Source organism: Lissotriton vulgaris, chromosome 2_1 (assembly GCF_964263255.1).
Source record: "Lissotriton vulgaris chromosome 2_1, aLisVul1.2, whole genome shotgun sequence".
Lineage (NCBI taxonomy): Eukaryota > Metazoa > Chordata > Amphibia > Caudata > Salamandridae > Lissotriton > Lissotriton vulgaris.
The window spans coordinates 820,922,493-820,949,005 of record NC_141687.1 but is presented as its reverse complement, the minus strand read 5'-3'; the positions used below and the strand labels follow the sequence as shown (position 1 = coordinate 820,949,005).

Below are 26,513 nucleotides of genomic sequence, written 5' to 3'. Positions count from 1 at the left end.
GGCTTACCGAGTGCGCGTTCTGGAATGCAGAGGATGATGCTGAGGAACATTGAAGAAGGAACAACATCAATGTGATGGGTTTGCCGGAGAGAGTGGAAGGGAAACATGCTGTTGAATACACAGAACGCTGGATATGTGAACTGATCTCACCAGAGGCTTTGTCACAATTCTTCTCCATAGAACATGCTCACTGTGTCCCGGTGCGGCCTCTCCCGCCTGGCTCGCACCGAAGACCACTGATGTTCCGACTGCTACACTATGGTGATAGAGATGCTATACTGCATGAAGCACTGACACTCTCGAACATTATAGTTGAAAATGCCAGTATAATGCTTTTTCTGGACTTTACTATTACTGTGCAGCAACAAAGGAACTCCTTAGCTGTGTAACACCAGTTGCACACACTCAACTTAAAGTACTCACTCCACTTTCCTGCACAGCAAAGGGAAAGTCATGGTTCTTGGACAGCCTGGAAGCCGCCTGGGAGTGGTTGGAATCCACAAACTTAGTTTACCAATCCCAGTCCACACAGGCATGGACGAACCGCTGCTGCGGAGGTGGGTATTGTGTGATCCGCCCTCAGTGGCAAGAGCACGTCCCCAATCTGGAACAAATTATAAAAGATCAACATAGGGCCTTGCAGTTGTGGCCATCCGAGAAGCGACACAGAACTCTGACCTCGAGAACGATTCCACCAGATCCGGCAGCAATGAGGGTTCTTCAAACATCTGGCCTAACAAACCAGACTCTTTTGCACCTCCAGAATTGACACCGCAGAAGGCAGATAACATAATTTGGGGTGCACTCCATTGACCTGTTCCATTTAGGAATCCTTGCTGGTGCTTGTCAACAATACTAACTGCTTTATTACCGAGACTGCATTGCATTGATATAAGGGCAAGGTAGACAAAAGCAATTTCTTTCTTATTTTTGAATTAATTAGATGTTGCACCGAGCACGTGTTCAACTGCTTTGTCGCAAATGTTGCTACTCTATAAAATCTGCTAACGCCTGTTCTCTCGACATGTTAGAGGTACTTCCTACTTGGCTCCCTGTGCCCCACCTCCCCCCTAGGTACTTTCGTCCTTCTCAATAGTTAAATCGACCTATACAGTTCAGCAGTTTGGACAAATACACGTTGTCCCTCTGCTCTGGTGATATTTTCAGTTTTTACTTTTTGCTTAATAATTGTTCAGTTATGTTCATTTTCTTTCTTCAGAGAAGCCCAACCCCACGCTTGCACAAGTGCACACTGGAAACTGCTTCTATGGAACGCACCTGGCTGTCGTGAGACTGTCGACAGACCACTCTCTTCCACAACACTAGTGGCTCCCACTAATATTCTAACCTGGAACGTGTGGGGCATCCAAACTTTTTCTAGAAGATTCTCTGTCTACTCATACCACAGGCAATGCTCCACCCATTTTGCACTCCTGCAGGTAACACATTTAACACTCCCAGAGATCACTAGACTCCGTTGGCGCTGCCAGCTGTTTGCCACAACTTTTTCTACTTACACCAACGGGCATTAATATGGATTAGACCAAGGACCTCCTTTATGGCAGATGAGGTTGACATTGAGATGGAGGGCAGCTATCTTTTTGTACGGAGTCGCCTAGAAGGCCTGCAGATACTAGCTGGCTCAGTTTACGCACCAAACTCAGAAAAAACACTTTTCTTCAATAAACTGTCAGACAGGCTATCCAGTTGGAGCAGGATTCATTGGCTCATAGGAGGTCATTTCAACAGTGTCCTTAAGCTAGGCCTTTACCACTCATTCCCTGACTGCCCAATGCACTCACAGTCTCAACCTAGTGAGTGTTATGCAACTGGCTCCATCGCTGGCAGTTGATCAATATATATCGATATCTGGTGTCAACTCAACGATACAGCGAGAGTGTACTCATTCTTCTCTGCCCCACATCAATTACATGTTTGAATTGATCGAATACTCATTACAACTAATCTGTTACCATCTATCTTACATACTGACTATTTGGGTCGGAGCCACTCTGACCATAACCTGCATTACTAACAGTTGTTGTGGGATACTAGTACACCTGCCATTCCTACATGGTGACTGCAGTCGGGCCACTAGAGGACCCTTCTTCTCGGGCATCTCTTGGTACCGCCATCCCCGATTATTTGTAACATAACAACCACACCGCATCCACAAGTCTTCTTGCATGGGACGTGTTCAAGATCACTCAATGTTGACATAGCATGGGTATGCAGTGGAATTTGAAGGGGACCTTACTCGCATTGAACACATACTTCTCCATAACAAAATCAAGGCAGTGCACAACTCAAATGAGATACATCAATTAGCAAACATGGGCTGAGAACACATGCCTCTACTAGAGAGACTACGCATGCCACCACCGCTCGCTCAGGCTGGTTGCTAGCTTGGCTCATTCGCCAGGACTTTTTAGCGATCCTCTCTCATGTCACTGCACACTTCCACTAGATCTTTACTTTATACCAAACACGAAATACATGACGAGCTCACACACCATTACACATCATTGTATCAGTCGGTCACTGCTGCTGACCATGGCAAATTTAGTCAATTATTTTCCACGATCTCACTGCCATGCATCACGCCTGAGCAGTTAACGGAACTGGATGACCCTATCACACAGTTCGAAATACAAGAAGCCATTTGTAAACTCCCAACTGGCAGGACCTCAGGCCCCGATGGCCTACCTGCAAAATTCTATAAAGTTTATGCCCCATTTGTCGCTCCCCAGCTGATACTCTTTGATGAGTAGGCCCTTTACACTTCTACCATTGATGGTGGCATGGCTTGTCTCTCTCCCCAAGCCTGACAAGGATCCCATGGAGCAGGGATCGCACAGGCCTTTGGCAGTGTTTAATACAGATTTTACGGTCTTTGTGGACCACTTGGTGCCTTTGGTCCCAAAACTGGATCATTCGAATCAAAACAGGTTCATGCCAGCACGTAGTACTTCAAATCTCAGGCGCTCTTTCCGTGCCGTGAAATATTCAACACAACATTGGCCCCAGGCTGGATGCCTTGTGCAGGACCTCGAAAAAGGCTTTCGACTCTTTGGAGTGGCCCCTTTTGTTTGAGGCACTATGGCATTGTGGCATCCAGTCCCATTTTCTGTGCTTAGGGAAATTATTGTACACACATCCTCTGATCAAGGTGAAGACTGGCTCCTCTAACTTCAAGCCAATATCGATGTGCTGGGGCTTCCGGCAGGGTTGCTGCTGTCCCCCTTACTCTTTTCTCTAGAGATAGGGCTACTAGATGAGGCGATCCAGAGGGGGGATTAGACCTGGGGCATACCATTAGGAAATGGTCTGCACACCATATCCCTTTATGCAGATCTGTTACTGTACCTCAGAGACATCCATAATGTCCCTGGTACGATTGCTGCAGCACTGCATCGTTTTGCAGCCCTATATATCCTTTGAGTCAACTGGGCAAAATCATGCGTATTCCCCTTCACACTGGGTTTACCAGACCCACAACTTGCCTTTATCAAAACACTGATACCCTGGCAAGCCAGGATGTTTTGGTACTTGGGTGTTTACATATATCACTCTAGTGGACCTTTTTGATGACAACCACATGCATGCAACCACCTCTATTAGACCGCAAGATCTCAGATGGCTTTTGGCAGACATTGCTGCTATCAGTGGTGGGCTGGGTGGCCATGCTGTGGTCCTCCCCCACTTTGTGTATTATTTTTTCAATCTACCTCTATATAGCCCGACTAAGGGCCCGATGTAGGTAAATCCCATTTACCGATTTTGAAATACCGAATTGTACCGATTCGGTATTTCAAAATCGGTAAATGGGATGTAGGTCCCAACATCTGGATTCGTTACCGAATCCTTAACAATTCTTTAATTACCGATTCAGTAAATACCGAATCGGTAATGCCCATTCATTCCTATGGGCTTTGAAGCCCATAGGAATGATTAGGCATTACCGATTCGGTATTTACCGAATCGGTAATTAAAGAATTCACAAGGGTGCAGGGGGTGTCACTTTGACACCCTCTAGCACCCCCAAAACGGGCATGTGTGCAATGTGGCACAAAGACATGCCCTAAGGGCACGTCTGTCTGTCACATGGCACATGTGTACATGCACAGATGTGCATGTACACAGGAATCGGCATTTTACCATGGATTTGTATTCCATGGTAAAATACCGATTCTGTAAGCCATGTGCTGATCGAACATTGGCTACCTACATGGCATTTTCGGTAATTTTACCGAATCGTTATCATTACCGAATCGGTAAATATTACCGATTCGGTAAATTTACCGATTCGGTAATGATAACGATTCGGTAAAATTACCGAAAATGTGCCCCTACATCTCGATAGCCCTTTACCGATCGGAAACGGCCGAAAATCGGTATTTTCGGCCAATTCCGATCGGTAAAGGGCTACCTACATCGAGCCCTAAATCTTTTCGGGACTTTGAGACACGTATTTGGAAATAAATCTGGAATACCGGGTGCTGCAGAGTGGCATTAACACAATTATACTCACCCCTGGATAAGGTCGGCTTTGCGGTACCAAACCTAGAACATTATCTTGTTTCTCAACTCCAATGGGTAGCTAAATGGATAGCTAGCCTGCAGTGAACCTGACATAGCCACTACGCTACCATCCTGGACATTGCCCCGTATTCTTCACTTGTTCTATCCAATCACCAGAGCAAAGATGCCGGAATCTGTTATTCTGAGGGGCACACTGCTGCTACCAACAGAGCCTCTACCGTACATGATTGGTGACCCCATATGTACCAGCACTAGCTCGGTTAGGTACACCTAGACACGTTGCCTTCACCTCCATGGCGGAACTTGGTGCTTGGCATGCAGTAGGCTAACACATCTGGGTGATCTCTATTGCGATGGTGCCCTCACCCCCTGTGAGACACTAATGGGTGATTCTGATCTACCACCAGGACAGTTCCTTTTATATAACTCACTACTGTTGACATTAGCTCGCACGTGGGGTGACTTAACTAATGAACTACCGACCCACTTAGCAGTGCAATACCTCAAGTTTATGGGAATGGGTAGACACTTAATACATTGACTGGCTGAATCGCTGCAAACCCACACCGCACCTTCCCATGTCGCTCTGCGTACCCACTGAGAAGACTACCTTACCTGCCCCTGCCTGGACAGGGAATGGCTGAGTCCCACAAGTGTACCGGGCAGAAGGAGGTTCCACCTGATACGATTTTAGATTGTACACCGACCCTAAGTCACGCCTGTTAAAATCAACCGCTATTTCCATAGTGTGGATGTTGCGTGCCCTCGTGGCATCATGGTAGATGCAGACCCGATACATATGCTATGGTCTTGACCCTCTTTTCAAATTTACTGGTGTCACAGCCAGGATATTATCTTACATGGAGCGCCCGCACTACATGAATGGCAAACATGCATTCTAGGTCTGTATTACAGAGACAAAAGAAAAGGGTAACCTACAGATTTCTCAATCTTGGGCTTCCTGATGGCCAAGCATCTCATCACCCGTAGGTGGAAGTCACAGAGCCCCCTTCACTTGTGGCATGGATACAGTCCCTCCTTACACGAGCACAGACGGAAAGTGTGGTGTTGCACCAAGAAGGTGCCCTGGGGTTGCGCAAATAACTTATAGCCTCCAACTGGGACACAATATTGTCAGATCTCCAGACTCTCACACAGGTTGATGATGGAAGTGACACAGGCCTACAGGTAGACAGACGGCACAATGGCTGGTCGCACCTCACATTAACCAGCTGTTCACCCTGTTGATCTGATATTATTTCTACCACAGACTCTTTAGGTTTATTTCAATTTGCATACTTAATGGCGTAGTTGAATGCTTAATTTGTCTGTGTGCGTTGGATGTGGGGAGCGACGAGATCTGAAGTGGCAGGCTCCTATTCTTTCTATGGTTTTATTCTCAAATAACAAAATCTTTTCTCCTCCATTGCAGAGTTGTGGATATCTGGTCCCTCAATGGATCCCCGTGGACGAGTTAATGCTTATTCTTTCGAACTAGATTGCTTAAGGTTGTCAAACACGTGCAATTTGGTGTATATGTGATCACCATACGCTGGCTGTAAATGCGATTACACTATTAGCTTTTCTTCATTGAAAGCGTTGTATACCGAATATATAAAATCAATAAAAGGATTCAAACAATGAATAGTGAGCTCTGCAAAAAGCAAAAATTGAAAGATTAAATTCTACGTTTAGTGTCAATGGATGAAAATAATTGTGGTGTGCAGCCCATCCCTGACAGATATACTAATTGTTGTATTTCTCTCTACAATCAAAGCAGGCTCCTTAATAATAATCTCCTATAACATAGGTGTATTTCTAATGAAAGAAAGTATGGTATGCTATTGCGAACCTTTCAAAATGTTAAGAACTGTGTGTGTATGGAGCATTCCACCTGATGGCAGAAAATGCAGTATTCCACAAGAATGCACTCCACCACACTGGAACTGAGCAGTACCATCAAACCCTTAACTCAGACTGTCCAGGAAGGTTGATATATTCTATTTATCAGCTAATGGCCAGGACTACGTAATATACACAGAATGTCAGAACTAATCAAAGTCATCATGGGTTTACTAATTAGATTAATAGAAGAAGTGTCATGTACTTCTCTAGAATAGTGCTCTGTGGGGATAAGGTATTTTGGTTTGCAGCAGCAATGTGTGAACGAGTAAAATGGATTCCCTTGTTACTTACGCCCACTCCACATGGCTGGATAACCCCATTCTCCAGCAGCTTCTCAAGACTGCTCTTGATGGTGTCCAATTGTAAACATGGCATAGCACATAATGAGTATAATAAGTATCATAAGTTAATTAATTTAACATTTGGCCAAATAATTGTGGTTGATCAAATTCACAGTTGCAATAGCTTAAGCCTATTACCTTGGTAACATGGACTTATTCTCTTGCGGAGTTCCATCCGAAAATCAGGCGGTACTCCATAGCAAATTCCATGAGGTAGTTTGTGTTCCTTCGCAAGGTAATATACATTTTTCCACCTATGTCCACAAGCCTGTATAAAAAATATGGGAGTGCTGTGTAAACGTCTACCAGATTTATTGGTTTCATACGTGTATTGTTTTAAGTGAAATAAATACATTTCTGAAAGAAACATAAATTAAATGAATGTTGAAAACATCAATAAAAAGGGACCTACCACAAGGTGGCCATCTTTTCCCGACTGTCTGGACAAAGACACACCCATCCACTGATTATCTCTCTCTTCAACACATGTCTTCCCACAAGATTCTCCCAATGGATTACCTTCAAAACAAAGTAAAAATTAAAAGCATTAACATCATTGCTGTAGGATGCTCAATACATATTAAAGATCTTATAATGAATTATCTCTTGATCTTTAAAAACTAGCAAAATATTAGACATTACGTTTCTGCTAGAGTAGGTTAACATGACCTCTCCACAAATAGCCTCAGCAAACTTGAATACAAGTGCATGCTCTAAATTTTGCAAGTTTGCATAGCTGCAAACAGTTATGAAAACAAAACAAAAAATGCATTTGCACTGATCACAAACGAGTCAACTAAATTTCAGCATCACAGAATTAACAGTGTATTAACACCTGTAAAATGAATTATCTAGTGAGTGATGAGCTTCAGCGTGAAGGTTTAGGAATACATATTCAGCTATTATTAAATCTAAAAATAGTATTTCACAACAGTTCCACTTAATAACACAATATAGTTTAGAGGTGTCCAAGAGAAGCACAATGAGAAACGATGGCACTCCCTGATGGGTAATGAGCATTACAGGTTGTAATAACCAGTCAGTACTATACAATTGCTAGTTAATTCCCCCCGGAACTGGATATAACTTTACCGATTCTTGGGCTGAGGGAATTGAAAACGTGATCTGGGGGGGTCAGGTGCCAGGTGGAGGTTGAGAAGAGGGATGGCTAGTGGGGTGTTGGGAGAGTAGGGCAGCTGCCATAAATAGGGGATGATCATTACATACCACAAAAGTGGCACACTTATGAGGGGCCTAGTGTTTATTCTTACATATCTTGATACCACTACTGCAATGTTACTGTTTCTGGGGCTATTTTTAGGGCAACAACCTTTATGCCATGAAGAGCTCTAGCAACAGTAAATATGATTTTCCCCCAACCTCTTTTGCATTGGCATTAAACCCTGTAAACATGATTAGGGTTTTGCTATATAATATTGAATAGTACTTTTTGCAGTTTTTATATCGCGCGAGCATGACCCGAAGGTATTGGGGCACTTTCAATGAGCACCAGTTACATTACACAAGAAATCATTCATATTTTGGCAGCTGACGCTGAGACTGAACCACTTTCCCCAGTTCCAAAGGCAGCAGCTCTAGCCATTATGCCACATCTTCTTTCCTTCTGTCGTCTTTTTATTGAATCATTGACAAAATATAGAATACAAAAATATAGAGTACTAAAAATATCGAAGTAAAAATATAGAAAGCAAAAATATCGAAGTCCTATCTACAAACAGGTAGTACAAAAATATCGAATCAAAAATATCGAAAAAATATAGTCAATATATCGAATTTTTTTAAATGTCTTAAAAGTAATTTAAAATTAATGAAATAATAACTATAATTAACTAAAACATATTTGAAAATACTTAAATTTAAAACTATTAAATAATTAATTTAAGTTAAAAAAATAACATACAATTTAATTTTTTAACATATACATATATAAATTAATTAATAATATACAATATTTTTACTGTAGGATAGCAAGAAGGTAAAATTTACTATTACCACTCCAGCAACTGCAACAGTAGGGTAAACGTTGGATAGCATAGGGGTAAAAATTACTATTCCCACTCCAGTGAGTGCAACAGTAGGGAAAGCATTGGATAACGTAGGGGTAAAAATTACTATTCCCACTCCAGAGAGTGCAACAGTAGGGAAAGCGTTAGATAATGGGAGGGTAAAAATTACTATTCCCACTCCAGGGAGTGCAACAGTAGGGAAAGCGTTGGATAATGGGAGGGTAAAAATTACTATTCCCACTCCAGAGAGTGCAACAGTAGGGAAAGCGTTGGCTAATGGGAGGGTAAAAATTACTATTCCCACTCCAGAGAGTGCAACAGTAGGGAAAGTGTTGTATAGCGTAGGGTTAAAAATTACTATTCCCAATCCAGAGAGTGCAACAGTAGGGAAAGCGTTGGATAGTGTAGGTGTAAAAATAACTATTCCCACTCCAGTAAGTGCAACAGTAGGGAAAGTAAATACTTCATATATTAATAGAAATAAATTAAATATTAATACAAATAAAAAAATTATTAAACGTAATTCCCAATTTAATATAATAATTAAGCAATTAAAAGTACAAATGCAAATTAATTATTAAAATTAATTACCTATTAATACAAATTAATTACCAATTAACAATTAATTAATTAGCAATTACAAATTAACAACTAATTCAAAATAAATACCCATAAAGTAAAATATTTAATTTATTACAATTAAATTACTTTCCACCCTATTCCCCTATCAACCAACTAGCCGCTACGGGAAATAAATTTATAAAATTAACATAATTATCAATTAATAAAAATTAATTACCGATAAAAATGTAATTTATTACCAATTAAAAATTATTTAACAATTAATTCAAGATAAATATCGATAACTAAATTAAATTATTTAATTAATTATAATTAAATTACTTCCCACCCTATTCCCCTATAAACCCACAACGGCAAATAAAATAAAATTAACATAATTATCAATTAAGTAAAATTAATTGCCAATTAAAATTTAATTAATTACCAATTAAAAATTACCAATTAATTCAAAATAAATACCAATAAATAAATTTAGATATTTAATTATAATTAAATTACTTCCCACCCTATTCCCCTGTAAACCCACAACCCGCTACAGAATTAAATTATGCAAAAATTATATAACATAAAATTCATTACTTAAAATAAATTATAAAAATATACACTTTTCACACATATACTAACATACAAAACACTTTAAACAAAAATCGATATTATTAAAAATTCGATATATTTAATACCTATATTATATACTTCGATATTTTGACTTTCTATATTTATGAAAATCGATATTAAATTTCTTACCTTAAATTCGATATTTTTGTTGATTATATTCTGTCCATTTGATATTTTGTCCATTCTATATTTTCACTTCGATATTAGTGCTATTCTATATTTTGTATTCAATATTTTGTCTGTATACCCTTTTTATTATTACCTTTCCCCAGAATTAACTCCTGTGAAACTTATGTGCTCTCACTTGGAGGGAGAAGCTTTCTGCTCCTGCCGGGACGAGGAGGGAGAAGCTTTCTGCTCCTGCCGGGACGAGAACATAACACCCTGCTCACGCTCTTGAGGGCAGGGAAACAATGGTGTCCTGGTGGTTGCGGTCTCTGGGACACTTTACAAGGCCATTCAATAGCTCAGGGAGGGAGGCATGTATGCCCCTCTACTATTTTAAAGTACGATGAGGACCCATGGGATAGGTTCCCTGTGGACTGCCAAAAGCTGGAGGAAGTGGTCTGCACTTAGCCCAGGCGATAGGGCGATAGGGTCCCCGGGGCTTGACAAAAGTTAGGGGTGGAGGGGGGGTCAGCACACCCCCTCCCCAAAAACTGGAAAATAATCAAAACCGAGGCCCTGCCTACACCAGGGGTGCCTTTTTTTAATGCAAAGTTTTTAAAAACAATTTACTATGGATTTGCGGATCCACCGAAAAGTTGCATACAAATTTTAAAAGATGTCACCAGGCGACTGGGGGGGATATCCCTACCCAGCACCCCTATCGTTTTTTTTACGTTATTTGTGGGAAAGGGGACTGAGTCAAGTTCTAAAATGGCTGCTACCACATCTTTGTTGATGTGGTGGCAATCAATCACATCTTATCTCAAGATCTGTCTGCTCCTCAGACACTCCACGGTGTGAAATATATGATGTTATGAGCCTTAATTTCTCAAAAACTATGGGGCCTATTAGGATAACGGGCGAACTTTGTTCGCCCGTCATCCTACCGGGCTTTGGGACCGCCCGCCATAAGGACGGGGGTCCCGTGGGAGTTATTAGGATGTGCCCGCCACAGTGGCGGGCACATCCTGCATTTCTAGCATTGTGGCGGGCGGTGCTCTCAGCACCGTCCGCCACAATGCTAAAAATGCATTAATGCATTTGCATAGACAAAGCGACAGGCACCGTGCGGTGCCTGCCGCTTTGCTTATGCAAATGCAGGGGGGTACCACAGGAACCACCCCCCATGTGCACCCCCCACCTCTCCTTCACTCTGGGGGCCCACAGGGGGCCCCCAGAGTGAAGACCCCATGCCTTTCTGTGGCGGCATCGCCGCCGCGGAAAGGCATCTACACAAGGCCATCATAATATGGCTGGTGGTGTCTATTAAACACCGCCACCATATTAAACCTTTTTTGCCCTGGTCGCAAGGCGACTGGGGCGGAATAGCGGCGGACGGTCTTACCGTCCGCCGCAGTCCACCCCGCCATCCATATATGGCAGGGGGGGATTTCGGTGCGGATGGTAGGCGGATTGCCACCACCAGGCTGGCGGTGGCTACCGCCAGCCTGACGGGGGCAATCCGCCCGCCATCCTAATGGGCCCCTTAGTGACGGATTTACACCAAATTACAAAAAGCATGCTTTATTGGTCAAATTTTTAACAATTTTTGTAGTATTGTTCAATTTTCCTGTGGAAAAATGAATTAGGAAAACTAGTTCAGGCCCCCACTTGACAGATCACCCCGAAACGTTCCTGGAGGAAGCAGGTTGATGGGTAAGACTTTTTGCAAAAGAGCAGCGAATGGAAGGTGGAAACCCCAGATCTGGCGATGGTCAATCTGATAGTTCAAAGATTTAACAAATTTAGCCAAACATTGTATACTACATGAACTTCCCACAGGAAGCCTCTGTTCAGGTTTCCTAGCCTCTCTCCCCAAATATTCACAATCTGGTGCTACTTTATGCATTTCATATAATACTTTTAGGACAGCATTTGTCTGTCTTGTCAGAGACTCACTTAGGTCAAAATTTACAAGATGGGGCATTTCTCCCAACTTGCTACTGCCAATACTGGCACTATGCTCTAATACTTGGATGATTACAAAACTTGGCATCACCTCTGTCACGACTGATAAGATCTTTACCTACAGAAAATTGAAATAAGGTTGTGTGTTGGTGCAGTTATTTTTCCAAGTTGTACCTAGCAAACCTGGGTACGTTTATGGAAAAGGCCATGAATCTTTCTCCCATGTTCGGCAGTAATTTACTACCCATTGCTCAATACAGTCTTATAATATCAAATAGAGGTTGGCTCCTGAGAGGTTCCACAACACTCTTAGGGAATATTGCATTATTAATAAACTAACTATTGGCATCAACTAGGCCACCATTGTGAACTTTGGCTCCAGGTCTGTAAAAATTTCCAACTGGTACTTGGACAACTCTAAACTGGAAAAGGTGGAGGTCTCCAAACATTTAGTTGGGTAAAAGTGGGAGCTTCTCACCTTCATGCTTCTCTTAAGGTGATGCTGCCCTTTTACACCAGTCGAAGAATATCTCAGGCCCCTCACTGGCCCCACTTTTGTGCATCATCTCAACTAAATTAATCCCTCCTTCAAGGTATGGGTCGGCAGATTTTCTAGCCAATCTTGCATGGCCAGAAGACACTATGCAATGGTGTGCAGACAGTCTGCTATTTGTTCTGTTTGACACTATTACTGAGGCACAAATACATGTAGAGTACTTGCTTCTGAAAAAAGAGAGGGCATTGGAAGCTACATTTCTGAATCTGTGTTTCAGAATTGGCACCGCCAAAGAAGTATCATAAAAATAACGGATATGGGAGGATCTGTCTCTCCCTCCGTTCAGTAATCCAAGGCCAACATAAAGAGTAAGGCCTAGAGCAATTTACAACTTAGCACAGAATGGCTAAAGTCACTTTCCTTAAGCTAATTTTGTCAGGTAACCAACCACCTCTTAGTACAAATTAATTTCCTCTAATGCAGTATTACTACACTAAAAAACATAAAAGCCAAGCATGTCTAGCTTATAACATATTGTTGTAATGTAATTCTCTTTTTTGTGGAATGTATTAGCCTTTTTCACTTCCCAGCATTATTCTCTGCCCTTTCCATGTTTTATTATAGTACATTTTCACAGTCGACGAGGTTGTCGAACTTAGAATGTAGTGAAGGTTCTACTCGATGAGGGAAAGAGAATTGGTAGTGTACAGGGGGGACGTGTAATAAAGAGATCTTTCTTGACCAATTTGTGTCTTTATTACAACACTGGTGCCTCAGGAGGCTCTGAGAAAGGGGCAGATGCAGTCTCCTCCCCTTCTGTGTCAACGCCACCAAGCCTTATAAAACGCTCATAAATACCACCTGCCTGGAACAACCTCTTGGAAACACTCTGGATTTTTCACATGCTCGTGCGTGTGGTTTTTTTTAGCATTTTTTCTATTGGGCTTTGTGTGCGTCTTTATAAAAAGACAGCATGCAATTGGGCAACGGCGGGTGCCTGTCCCACCTTTCCCAGGGAATGGATCCGCACACAACCTACGGCTTGCGGTTACGAGCAGGGGCGCCTTCTGTTCGGGGTCATGTCCCCATGTGTTTTTAATTTGCGCATATGTGTTTGCCGCGCTACCGTGCTCACTCGCCCCGCTTCATTCTTGCGCCATTCTTTGCTTTTTGCTTTTTGGGAATTGTTTACTCCCAGAGGGTTTTGCTCTTGGGAACCAGTAACAGTGGCGCGCAGGCTGCCATCTGTTTTGGGTCAGGTTTTTATTTCCACACCTTGCCGCTTTCGTTAGAAGGTGCGTCCCCTCCACCCCGGCTCCACAAGAGTATGCTTTCATTTTCTCTAAAACACAAAGGATCAGAAACAAAATCAATTACGGTGACATCTTACTTTTCAGTGGAATCGTCATCACCGTCTAATGAGCGGCCCTTGGCCAGATCCTCACGGGAAATTACTAATAAGCTTATTATGTCCATCCACACTACATTCAAATGACTCCAGACTGCAGTGTCCGGTTGGACGTGAAAACCTTGCATTTCAGCTGTACGAAAATACAGACAATAAGCCAGACTCAGTTAGCCTGCCCAGTCCGCTATGGTCCAAGCCGATTCTGTTGGCTCAGTGGGTTGACGCTTCCACCCTATTAATCTTATGCTTGACCTCACAACTGCAGGTTCAAACCCCAGCGCGTCTTCTCAGCCTTTCATCCTAATAGAGGCAGACGAACTAATTAACATTCATTTGGTTGGCAATAAACATCTTTTACTCAGCAGCAAGATGCAGCATACCCCAGCCCCGCCTTTATTTGCACACTGGGATAACTCACTTTCACCTCCTTTCAATTTGGCTACTGATTTTCTCTACTGTGCTCGCTTTCCGATTTGGTACTGGCATTTTATAAGGCAATCTTAACTTATCTTTTTGCTCCCCCACCTCAGAAATCTGCAAGCACTTCTCCTTTCATTCCTTTTATTTTTTGCATTATGTAGCGCAAATGAAAGTATCAAAGCACTTTACATAGGTACTAGTTCCATTACAGAAATCTGCCCGGTGGGTGATAATGTGCTGCATGGCTAAACACTTATAAGGTCCCATAGGCGAGACCTATTGGATATGCCAATGCTCGTTTATAGATTGTATTCACCCAGTTTTCCATTTACCAGAATTACTAGCCTCCCTCCTGTTTCATAATAGTACATTCTCACAGTTGATGAGGTTGTCTAACTTAAAATGTTGTGAAGGTTCTAGTCAGTGAGTTGAAGAGAATTGATGATGGAGGGTGGAGATGTGTAATAAAGAGATCTTACTTGACGCTTACAATACATATCAACTGAGTCTCAATCAGGGTTATTCAAATGTTCCAATGACTTGTACTCTAAAGGGCAAATTGTCTTGTTTTAGGTTTCCTCTACAACCAATAATGGAGTTTCTTGCTGTCTGGAAGGAAGCACACTCAATCAGAGACGTGCTGCCAGTCACTTACGCACATATTGTGCATATGCTAGCATGGTGAAAGTAAAGGGCATTTGAGACCAGTCTTCAACAGGCACAGGAGGCGGCCTTGTGAGGAAGCAGTGCTCTAATTTGTGGGTGGGGAATTTCCAAAGGTAACTAGTTGTGTGTTGTGATTCTTGAATTATGTGGTTAACCTTCTTTGCTTAAAGGGATGTCAACTGTGTACCTGTTTTTGGTTATTCTTTTTAATGTCTGTGCCAAGGATGTGGGATTACACTTCCAACTTTTATCTATGTATTATTTTTGTAATGTTTTTAAGTCAATAGTGCAATAAATATGATTGATCCGTAACTCCACACCCCAAATATTCACAAACGTCCCACAGGCTCCCAGACAAAGTTCTGAATTGGTTTTGTGTAAAACGCCATAATGAAATTCTCTACTCTGGCTATGTAATCTGCGCATTTATTGAATCGGAGAGCACCGAGAGATCTCAGGTTTTTAAGTAGCACACCCATAGCCAATCAAAACCTAAGGGTATGTATAATTGATTCTCTTCCTTTTTGAAGGGATTGTCAAATTTCATTGCAAGAAAACATTACTCAGTACTGTGTGTTGAACATGATCACAAATCTGGAATCAGGAATATTTCAAGACCTATTGGCCCAAAATTCTTGGCTTAACCAGTTCTGCGTTGATGACGGAACCGCTCTGTCATCATCCTCAGTAGCGCTGTGCTGATGACTGAGCGGTTACGTCATGGCCCGCTCGTCGCGCCTGCGCGGATTCCACGCCTGCGCTAGGCGTTCCATTGAGTGGACGGGGCCATGGCGGAACCGCTCCGTCATAAGCACAGCGCTACCGAGGCTGATGACGGAGCGGTTCCGTCACCAGCAGGAGAGCACCGCGTCGCCCCCCCTAACCCCTAGTGCTGCAGCAGAATTGTCGCCGCAGCAAATGGGTTAAAGGGGGCTAACAAAATAGCTAGAAAAACATGCATTGTAAAAGCCAATGTGTTTGGCCATGTTATAGCAAAAGCGTGGGTACTGTTCAGAATGACTCAGTTAGTGGCATAAAAAAGAGTGGCATGGAGTAGAGTAGAGTGTCTGAATGGCACACAGTGGGGTAGAGTGAATTTTTGTGGCATGGTGTGGAGTTTAGTGGAATGTCATGGAGTGGTGTAGAGGGGAGTGGGGTAGAATGTTGTGGAGTGTTGTAGAGAGAGTAGATTGTCAGAGTTGAAGGGCATAGAGTGGAGTAGAATGTCATACAGTTTAGTGGCATAGAGTACAGTGTCATAGAGTGACATAGAATAAAGTGGCATAGAGTGTCGCAGAGTGGAGTGGCATAGGGCAGAATGGAGTAGCGTAGAGCAAAGTGGAGTGGCATAGCCTGGACTAAAGTAACAAGAAGTGGTGTAGAGGGAGTTGGGCAGAGTGGCATAGATTGGAGTAGATTGTCGGAGAGTGAAGTGGCATGGAGTGATGTAGAGAAGTAGAGTGGAATTGCATAGAGTGGAGTAGAGTGTTGTATAGTGGAGTAGAGTGTCGTAGAGTGCAGTGACAAAGTGTCAAGGTTAAGTGGCATGGGGTGGAGTGGCACAGAGTGGAGCAGTAGGGTGGAGTTTAGTGGCATGGAGTGGTGTAGAGGGAGGTACCTAGAGCATCGTAGAGTGTTGAGTGTCATATAATGGAGTAGAGGGGCATAGAGTGGAGGGGCGTAGAGCGTCAAAGTGTTGTAGAGTAGAGAAGAGTGGCATGGAGTGGAGCTACCTAGTGTTAGATTGGAGTGGCTTAGCGGGGCATAGAGTGAAAGGACATAGAGTGGAGTATGTTGCCTCAGAGTGGAGTACAGTTCAATGGGGTAGAGTGTCAGAGCGAAGTGTTGTGGAGTGTCATAGAATGGAGTGTCTTACAGAGGGGTAGAGTGATCAGAGGGGAGTAGAGTGCAGTGGCATAGAGTGTTGCAGGGTAGAGTATAGTAGAATCCAGTGCAGTGGTGCAGAGCACATTGTCAGTGCAGTGGTGTAGATTGCATTGGGTTTGAGTAAAGTGGTGTAGAGTTCAGTGATGTGGCATAAAGTGCAGTGGCGTAGAGTGCCGCAGCGCAAAGTGAGATAAATAACGGTGATGGATCAAGCCCTGATCTTTGGACTGGGTAAGAGTGGTCTGCTTAATTCAGACACTCTGTTCATCACCACCCCCTTTTCTGAATCGTTTTTGGCCACTATAGGTGTGGCAGGGTATACTCAGACATGAGTCCCTTTCTCACTGCTCCATCAGGATTCAAGCAAGCCGGGCCGAAGACGGCTGAAATGCCAGAAACCGGTCCCCGGTAGCTTGTCTCCTTTCTGGTGAAGAATTGGCTTGGTAGTTTAGTCTGCCCTGTTCCCATGATGCACTGGGCCAGGGACAGTGATTTGCATATAGCCAGGTTCTGAACTGGGATGGGGCAGTGAGATAAATAACGGTGATGGATCAAGCCCTGATCTTTGGACTGGGTAAGAGTGGTCTGCTTAATTCAGACACTCTGTTCATCACCACCCCCTTTTCTGAATCGCGCAAAGTGAAGTGGCGTAGTGTGGAGTGCCACAGAGTGGAGCGGTGCAGAGTGCAGTAGTGTAGAGTTGATTGTTTCAGAGTAGAGTGAAGTTGCATGGAGTGGAGCAGGGTAGAGTACAGTGGTGTAGAGTGAAATGATGAAGCATGAGGTAGAGTGGCATAAAGAAGAATGATGCAGAAGAGAGTGCAGTGACAAAGTGCAGTGGAGCAGAGTAGAGTGTCATTGAGTACAGTTTGTGGAGTAGAGTGGCAAAGCGCACTAGTGTAGAGTGCATTAGCAGGGGCCTAGCTTGGTCAGTAAGACTGGAGGGTGTGAGCTTCAGATTTTCCGACAATCACACTGGCAGATCATGTTAATCATTCTTTGAGAAGCAGTGCATGAGGGGGGCTTACGGGCCAGTGGAAAGGGAAAAGAGTGTGGATTGTGAGTTGTTACCTAAACATGGTTCTTTTACAAAATGATGTGTTTTAAGATCTTCAAAACAGAGATGAGAATGTCTGTGTGTGTTTTTGTCTGAGTATTTAAAAATCCAACACTGACCTATTTATTAAAAAATACATTTACTAGGGGGTGTAACACCCCAAACAACTCCTGAAGCTACGTCCCTGTACATTACTGTACAGTAGAGTAGCGTAGAGAGCAGTAGCATAGAGAAGAGTGGTGCAGAGTAGAATAAAGGGGCATATAGTGCAGTGACTTAGTATGTAATGGTGTAGAGTAGAGTAGCATACAGTGCAGTGGCATAGAGTACAGTGGTGCAAATTAGACTGGTGTACAGTGCAGTCGCATTGAGTGGGGGAACATCCTTTACGACGCAACTTTTACAACGCAGTGCCTTTACAACGCGGTATTTACAACGACAACCATTACAACACATTGCGCTGGGGGGCGCTCTAGGATAGGGAATAAGTTTAATTTACAATCCAACACCTTCCCTAGTGTCCACGGGGACTGGAGTTGGAATAGTAAATTAAACTATTCACTATCCAGCACCCCAAAGCACTATGCGCTGTAAAGGTATTCGTTGTAAATACCGCGTTGTAAAGGCATGCGTGGTAAAAGTATGCGTTGTAACGTCATACATCCCATCGAGTGCATTGGTTTTGGGTAAAGTGGTGTAAAATGCATTGGCCTAGGCTGCAGTTGCGTGGAGGAGTGCAAAGTAGAGTTGCATTGAGTGTAGTGGCACAGCGTTGATTGAAGAAGCGCAGAGTGGAGTGGTGCAGGGTACAGTTACACAGAATGCAGTGGTGCAGAGTGCAGTGTATATTGTTTCAGAGTGAAGTGGCAAAGAGTGGAGTGGGGCAGAGTAGCACTCCACCATTGCACTCGGTCACTGCACTTTATGCCATTCTATTTTTCTCTGCACCACTGCACTCTATGCCACAACATTCTACTCTACGCCACTCTACTGCACTCTGCACCAATGCAGTGTATGCAACTTCACTCTACACCACTCTACTATGCATCACTCCACTCTACGCCACTGCACTTCACATCACTGCACTCTATGCAAAGGGTAGAGGAGCGTAGAGCAGAGTGCAGTGTTATAGAGTGGCTTAGAATGTAGTGTCCTAGAGTGCAATGGTGCAGAGTACATTAGAGTGGCGTAGAGTGCAGTGGTGTAGATCAGTGGAATATAGTGCAGTGATCCAGAGTAGAGTGTCAGAGTGTAATGGCATAGAGTGCATTTGCATAGAGTGCAGTAGCATGGCTTACAGAAGTGAGGAGCAGATTCGAGTACAGTGGCATAGAGTGCAGTGGCATAGAGTGAAGTGGTACACAGTAGAGGACCCTAGAGTTCAGTGACGGAAGGTGAAGTATTGCACAGTGGAGTTTTTATAGAGTGCAATGGTGTAGAGTGGTGCAGAGTGTATTGGAGTAGTAGAGTGTAGTACAGTAGAGTAAAGTGGAGTAGAGTAAAGTGACGTAGAGAGCAGTTGTGTAGAGTGCACTTGTGCACAGTAGAATAGAGTGATGTAGAAAACAGTTATGTAGAGTAAATTGGCTTTGAGTGCTGTAGAGTGCAGCAGCATAGAGTGCAGTGGCATAGAGTGCAGTTGCTTTAAATACAGTGGCATAGAATACAATGGCATAGAGTGCAGTAGAGTAGAGTGCAGTGGCATAGAACACTAAGGCATAGATACAACTGTGCAGAGAAGATTAGAGCGGCTTAGAGTGCAATGACTTAGAGTGGAGTAGTGCACAGAAGAGTGGCATAGACTGTAGTGGCATACAGTGCATTGGCGTAGAGTGCAGTAGAGTGGTGCCGAGTAGGCTGCAGTAGCATAGAGTGCTGTGTGCAGAGGAGAATAGGGTGGCGAAGAGTGTAGTCACGTAGAGTGCAATGGTGTAAAGTAGAGTGGTACAGAGTGCAGTGGCATGCAGTATAGTGTTACAGAGAAGAGTGTAGTGGCGTAGAGTGCAGAGTAGATTGGTGTAGTGTCCTGTGCCATAGAGTGTAGAGTGCATTGACGTAGGGTACAGTGGCATAGAATGCAGTGGCAGAGAGTAGAGTGGTGCATAGTGCAATGTTGATTGCAGTGGAGTAGAGTCAAGTGGTGTAGAGTGGAGTGGTGCTGTGTTAAGTAGAGTGTAGTAGAGTATGGTGGATTAAATGCTGTGGCGTGCAGTAGACTGTTTCAGAGAAGAGTCAAGTGGCATAGAGTGGAGTGATGTATAGTAGAGTAGACTGGTGTAGAATAGAGTGCAGTGGCATAGATTGCAATGGTGTAGAGTAGAGTCGCATAGAATGCAGTGGTGCAGAGTAGATTAGAGTGGTGTAAAGTGGATTGGCATCAAGTGCATTGGCAGAGTGGAGTGGGACAGAGTAGAGTGCATTGGTGTAGAGTGTCTTGTTGCAGAGTAGAGCAGCATACAGTAGAGTGGCGTAGCATGGAGTGGTGCAGAGTAGAGTGGCGTGGCCTAGACTGGAGTGGTGAACAGTGCAGTGGAGAAGAGTGCAATGTTACAGAGTAGAGTAGTGTCGAGTAGAGAGGTGTAGAGTGCAGTGGCAGAGAGTAAGTGATGCAGAGTAGAGTGGTTCCAAGTAAAGTTGTAACGTAAAGTGGAGTATGCATGGTGTGGTAGCACACTGCCATTACAGACAACATATTTTCAGTTGGAAAGGACCATTACATTTGCACTGATATACAGTTTTACTGATAACACTATACAGTGCACAATCAATAAGTTGTAGAATTGTCAACACCTAGTGTAATGATTTGTTTTGATCATCTCAAAATCTTTATTTCCACTACACTTCAGAATTACCAAAAAATTTGCTTAGTTTGTGGTTTCCTAATTCGGATATATTCCGAAATATCTGCACAGTTCATTCACAGACAATTAAATGTTGTTGTGTTCTAGAAACAAATATATCACACAGCCTTAGACCAGCACACCAAAGCACCTAGCATGGTTTTCACATAAAACCTCTCACTTTGAAGTTAGAGAAAGAAAAGTAAACACCCAACTCCCTCAGAAGAGCCTGGCATGTGATCTCGGTTGTTCGCAGCGCCGGGACGCCCCTTGGCTGGGGCAGCCGTGCGCTATACAAATCACCATAACATTAACATTAACATGAATGTACAGCAAATCTGACTAAATGAGAAAAAGATTTGAAAGCCTGCTTACGGCAAGGAATACTGGTTAAAGAATGCAAAGGGCCCTTGTAAACACCAATGCTCCGTGTAAGGGATGAACTGAAGTTGGACAGCATAAAACAAATAAAGACAGCAAACAGAAAGCAAGCAAAGTGAGTTACAAACCACAAAGCCAATGATAAGCAATGGCTGGAATGCATTCCCAGGGAAGTTTTCCAAATGTCCCAAGACAGTGCTTAATTGTAGGCGTTAGTTTCTGGTGCTTGGCACGGCACTTAGTTGTCAACACCGGCACTTAAGCAACGCTACCATGTGGCATATTATCATAACTAATTTAGAGACGAAAATAACAAAAGGGGGTTGTTAATTCAATATATCTTAAAAATGACAACTACCTGCCTCCCAAGTCATTCCTATAGCTTTGGGGGCCTGGACCAGTCTGAACTGGAAGAGTGTGACAGTTAGTAGTTGTGTTGGTACTGTCATTGGTAGTGCTGACAAGGGTAATGGGAGGTGCAAGCTGCAGTTGCCTCCTGGCAAGGGCCCTGGCACTTATTTTTTCACGAATTAATCACTTTTTTAGCAAATCAGGCAGCGCAACTGTCCGTTAGGCTTCTACCTAAAAACAGAAGAAAAGCGGGAGTCAAAAAACAAAACAAAAAAAAAGAACAAAAATATGAGAGACACGCACGATAAAATTTACTTCAGCTAAAAATCACTCCAGCTTGCAGGATGTTCAGCCTCATTTCCTTGCAGTCCTTTGAATTACATTTTCAAAATGTATTCCCGCATACCATTAGATAGTTATATATTTCGGAGACAGGATGCTGATTTCCTGTTTCACAACTTTTTGTTCTAGAATCTGAAAATGTCAGAGCAGAAATTGCAGAAGAGAACACTGCTGATGTGGATTTATTATTCTGTGTTACTTCTTCACCATAGACTGGGAGAAGCTTTTATTCGGCGGCAGGTGCGAATAAACTTCGAACTTCCATACCACCGAGGTTCAGCTCTTCTCACACAACAGCTTGGAGGAATTCCATGCCTCCGAGGTACATAGACCACTTATTTTGTCCATCTGATGAGCCTAGGCATTTTTTTCAATGCAGGATGTTGTGCCTTACATTAACAGGACTGATGGTTCGACACTGTTGCCCTCACCACATCGATAGAACCAGTGTTGCAGATGGGGGCCAACCAGCACTCTATATAGGGACTGAGTCTTATTTTTCGTTATTAGACATTGAAACCGAACAAGAGTGAAGGATGCATTGAATGGTGAAATAGTAGGAAAGGAAGAAGGGAAAACAGTCCCTTCCCTGCGGCCCCGCCCCCTCACACGGCCATTCACCTTCCCACCCGCCTCCCAGCTGCTCCCCTTCCCAACTCGCCTTCTTAATGGCGGATGAGGCGCGGCCTCGCAGCTGGCGCGCTGCTGGCGTGCTGCTGGCGCGCCGAAAGTGCCTCTAAAGCAAGCCCTTCTGCAACCATCCGCACCCAGCGCCAGACCCGCAAATGCCACTACACCAGACGCCATTACGAAAGCAACCTCCTCCACGCACTCAACGCCGGACGATTAACCACCTACTACCAGGCCACCCCGAAGCTCACCCACGGACCCTTCACCTGCCGAAACTGCAGCTTCACCAGCCAGCAAACAGCTGCATGTTCTGCCCCTCCCACCGAGGCAGGTCGAAACCATCTCAGATGCATACTACTCAACACCCGCTCTATCCACAAGCACGCTGTCCAACTCTGCGACCTGCTCGACTCATGCTCCCCGGACGTCGCCTTCCTGACTGAGACCTGGATGAACTCCTCATCGGCGCCAGATATTGCCATAGCCATCCCGGATGGCTACAAGATTACCCGCAGGTACCGCACCAACAGACGAGGAGGAATCGCCATCGTCCACTGGAATACCCTTAGAATCTCGACCAGCACCGAAGACCCCGTCAGCACCGCCGAACACCTGCACTTCCAGATCCACATCGATCCTGACACCACACTCCGAGGAACCCAGACCACAGTTCAGCAACTCCATCACAGACGTTGTCAGCCCACACGCATTGGCCTCCACAGACTACATCCTCCTCGGAGACCTAAACTTCCACCTCGAGAACGCCACCAACAGCAACTCAACAACCATGCTCGCCAACCTTGGACTCAAACAGCTCGTCAAGACACCCACCCACTCCACCGGACACACGCACGACCCCATCTTTTCCACCAGGAACCACGTCACCTTCAACTACACCACAGAACTCCACTGGACCGACCACGGCTGCATCCATTTTTCCTTCGAGAAAACCACACCACACAACCACCCGCAACGAATCGCCCACCGCAGCTGGAACAAGGTCACCGAAGACCAGCTAATCACCACCCTCGCCCTAGACCCACCAACCGACCACACCGACACACACAGCTGCTCGCAACGTCAGGCAATGGATCAACGACTGCGCCAACACTCTTGCCCCAATCAAGAAACCCTCAAACGGACGCACCGACATAAGGGCCATTTGGTTCACCACCGACCTCCAAACATCCAAGTAGACTAGCCAAAGACTCAAGAAGAAGTGGCGCCACGAACATACACTGGACAACCACGCAGCCCTCAAGAGGGCCATGCAGGGATGTGCCAGTTATTGTAAATCTGCCCCTCAGTACGGAGAGGCTGTGGCGTTACAGTCAGAGCGGCTGACTTTGAAGTTGGGGAACCAGGTTCGAGTTGCAGTGCTAGCTCAACATCCTGTGGTTCCGGGCAAACCACTCAATCTCCCCAAGCATGTAAAAATGTATGTTTCCTTCTGTAATGTAACTGGCGCTCAGATTAAGTAGTCCAAGTCCTTTCAGTGGACCTTGCACTATATAAAACAAGCTATGATGGAGGTCGGAGGGAGGCAACTAGCAACAGGATGGGGAAGGGGCATGTAGTGAAGGCAGCGAAGTGGTGGGAGGGACAGGTCAGGAACGAACAGGGTAGGTGCATGCGGGTAAGGGGCATGCAGCGACAGAAATGAGATGGCAGTAGAGACAGGCAAGCAACATATAGTATGTGGACACAGTTTTAGCGAAAGCATGTTTTCCAGTAAAACAACGTAACAAAATGGAAGATTTCGCACCATGAATTAGAAAGTTCAGTTGTCACCACAGATGATAAGTGACTGCCACCTTAAATGGATGTGCACATTGAAGTGTGGATGAACAAAATAAAACAAACATTATTTTGGGCATAGAAATATTTGACTTAACTTGACTCATACAGAAACAAGCCTAGTTCTCTTATACTGTGTCAAGTGTAATGACAGGCAATATTATTCATATCAAATTTGAGGGGAAATTGTTGTACCGATAAATAGTCACTTCTGAGATCCTATTTGTGGTGAGTTGGGGGGGGAAAAGTAGAGTCAAAATGTGGAGAATTAATTTATCTTATTTTCATTGTAGGCCCTGCCCTGGACATAATTGTTTAAATTGTATGGGTCCAGTCTTTTTCACAGCATTGTTCTGAAGACATGTTTCAGCCCTGAAATTGTTTGCAGGTTTTCTCAGCACACGTACCAGGTTTAGTGTAATTGCTTCCTGACGTATTACAGGTTTACAGTTACTTGTAGAGAATTATGGTTAAATTATGAAAAGCCGTGAAAGATCAAAACGTTTATTGATTTAGGAAATAAGTAGCATTTTTTGTAGGAAGTGTTGTTTGAGTAAGCGGCCTTTCATTTCTTTTCTTGAAATGCTCCATATGCTCCATTTTTTAAATGCTAGAATATGTTCTAGTGGGATGTATCTTGAAGGGACAGAGTTGAAGATCATATGAGTACTCCCTGAGAAAGAATGTGTTAGATTCTTTGAAGATTGTCCGTCCTGGGAGAAAAGTGTCTGAGCTTCTAAAAGAGCCTCGTTTTTCAGAAATGGCTATATGTCATGAGGCGTGGGGTCATAGTGTGGAGAATGTTGTGTAGAATACTCAATTTGCATAAACTGTTGGCTTCAATGGTTATTCACTCTAGTATGATGAGAACATGAAAGGGGTGGGGTCAGAGTGCTTGATTCCTTATAACAGGCTTGAAGCAGCATATAGGGACGCCTAAAGTGTTGCCAAATATATTTAGGATTCTAAGGTCAGCTCTAGAGTTCTTCACACAGAACAAGTAACCGTCACCTCTATACTTATTGAAGATTGAATAACTTTAATTCAAATGTATAATTTAAAAAAGATTAAAGGGACGCATTGTGTTTCTTCTTGGTTCAAATGTGCCAAAACACCACTCCCACATATTTACCCTGCTTTACCAGCTTCAAATACACAATTTAATGTTATTTTCATGATTAAAAAGGTAGCCAACTTTTCATTTCTATGTCTGCCTCTTTGACACACTTCATTGTATCTCACTTCACTGCAGTTTTAAAAAAAGTGTGCTGAATTGTGAAGTTATTTAACATTTTTAACTGCCGTGGGCAAGTACATTCTTTGATATATTGCATGGTTAATTTACGATAATACTTTTTCAACTTTTTACTGTTATGTTGTTGTTGTTTCAACAACGGATATATGTGGTTAATCTACAGAGTGGCTTTGCTGCGCTAAACTCTCTCTAGGTGTGTATTTCCTGTGAGCGGAGGTGTGAGGGCACGTTTACATTTGCAAACCACATGCTTTACATTTCTCGGTAACAGAATTCAGTCCCCAAAATGCATTGCAGGAAATGTGGGGGGATCTCGCCTGATCACAGTTTTGGCAGCCGCTTCTGATCTGGATCACTGGGATCTGGCTGACCCACTGAGATGTGCTGGATTTATTCAGGTGTAATTCATTATTGCCCGCACATTATCTGCTTTCTGGCGGAGCAGTAATCTGGAGGCAGCAGGGCGCGTTCTTATTTATTACTTCCAACGGGACCCAAAACTGGCATTATTTAAAAGGCAATCCACCCTTCTTTTGTTTAACTATCATCCTGACTGGGAGCCTAACACCTAGATGCCAATGCAGTAGGAAGTCACACAGATTATCACTTCACAAGTACTTTAGAGAAATTTGGAAGCAGCTTTTTGACTTTGTTCAAAATCCTTATGTAAGAAAAGTGCATGCACTGTGGGAATGCATCCGTGTGTATGAGAAATTATTTCAATGGCACTTGCAAATTTCTTTTTTATTCAATTCTTTTATAGTGCTACTCATCCCAGTGTAGAGCAGTTTACATCACACACGAAGAGAAAATAAATCAGGCATGTGTGCAGGTCAATGTACAGAAATGTTACAAAAGACAATGAAGGTTATAAAGTGAAGGAGTAACATATCAT

The 26,513-nt window shown here is 43.6% G+C and overlaps 1 protein-coding gene across 1 annotated transcript in view; it reads right to left on the bottom strand.

Annotated features, from left to right (window-relative positions):
• The window catches only part of ITGA4 (integrin subunit alpha 4), a 531,379-nt gene that overhangs the window by 464,256 nt on the left and 40,610 nt on the right, over nt 1-26,513 (bottom strand). The window contains exons 3-4 of the mRNA XM_086956223.1: nt 7,201-7,307; nt 6,927-7,056 (exon numbers count right to left, since the gene is read on the bottom strand). Coding sequence (XP_086812349.1) covers nt 6,927-7,056; nt 7,201-7,307 — 237 coding nt within the window. The remainder of the gene's footprint in view (nt 1-6,926; nt 7,057-7,200; nt 7,308-26,513) is intronic.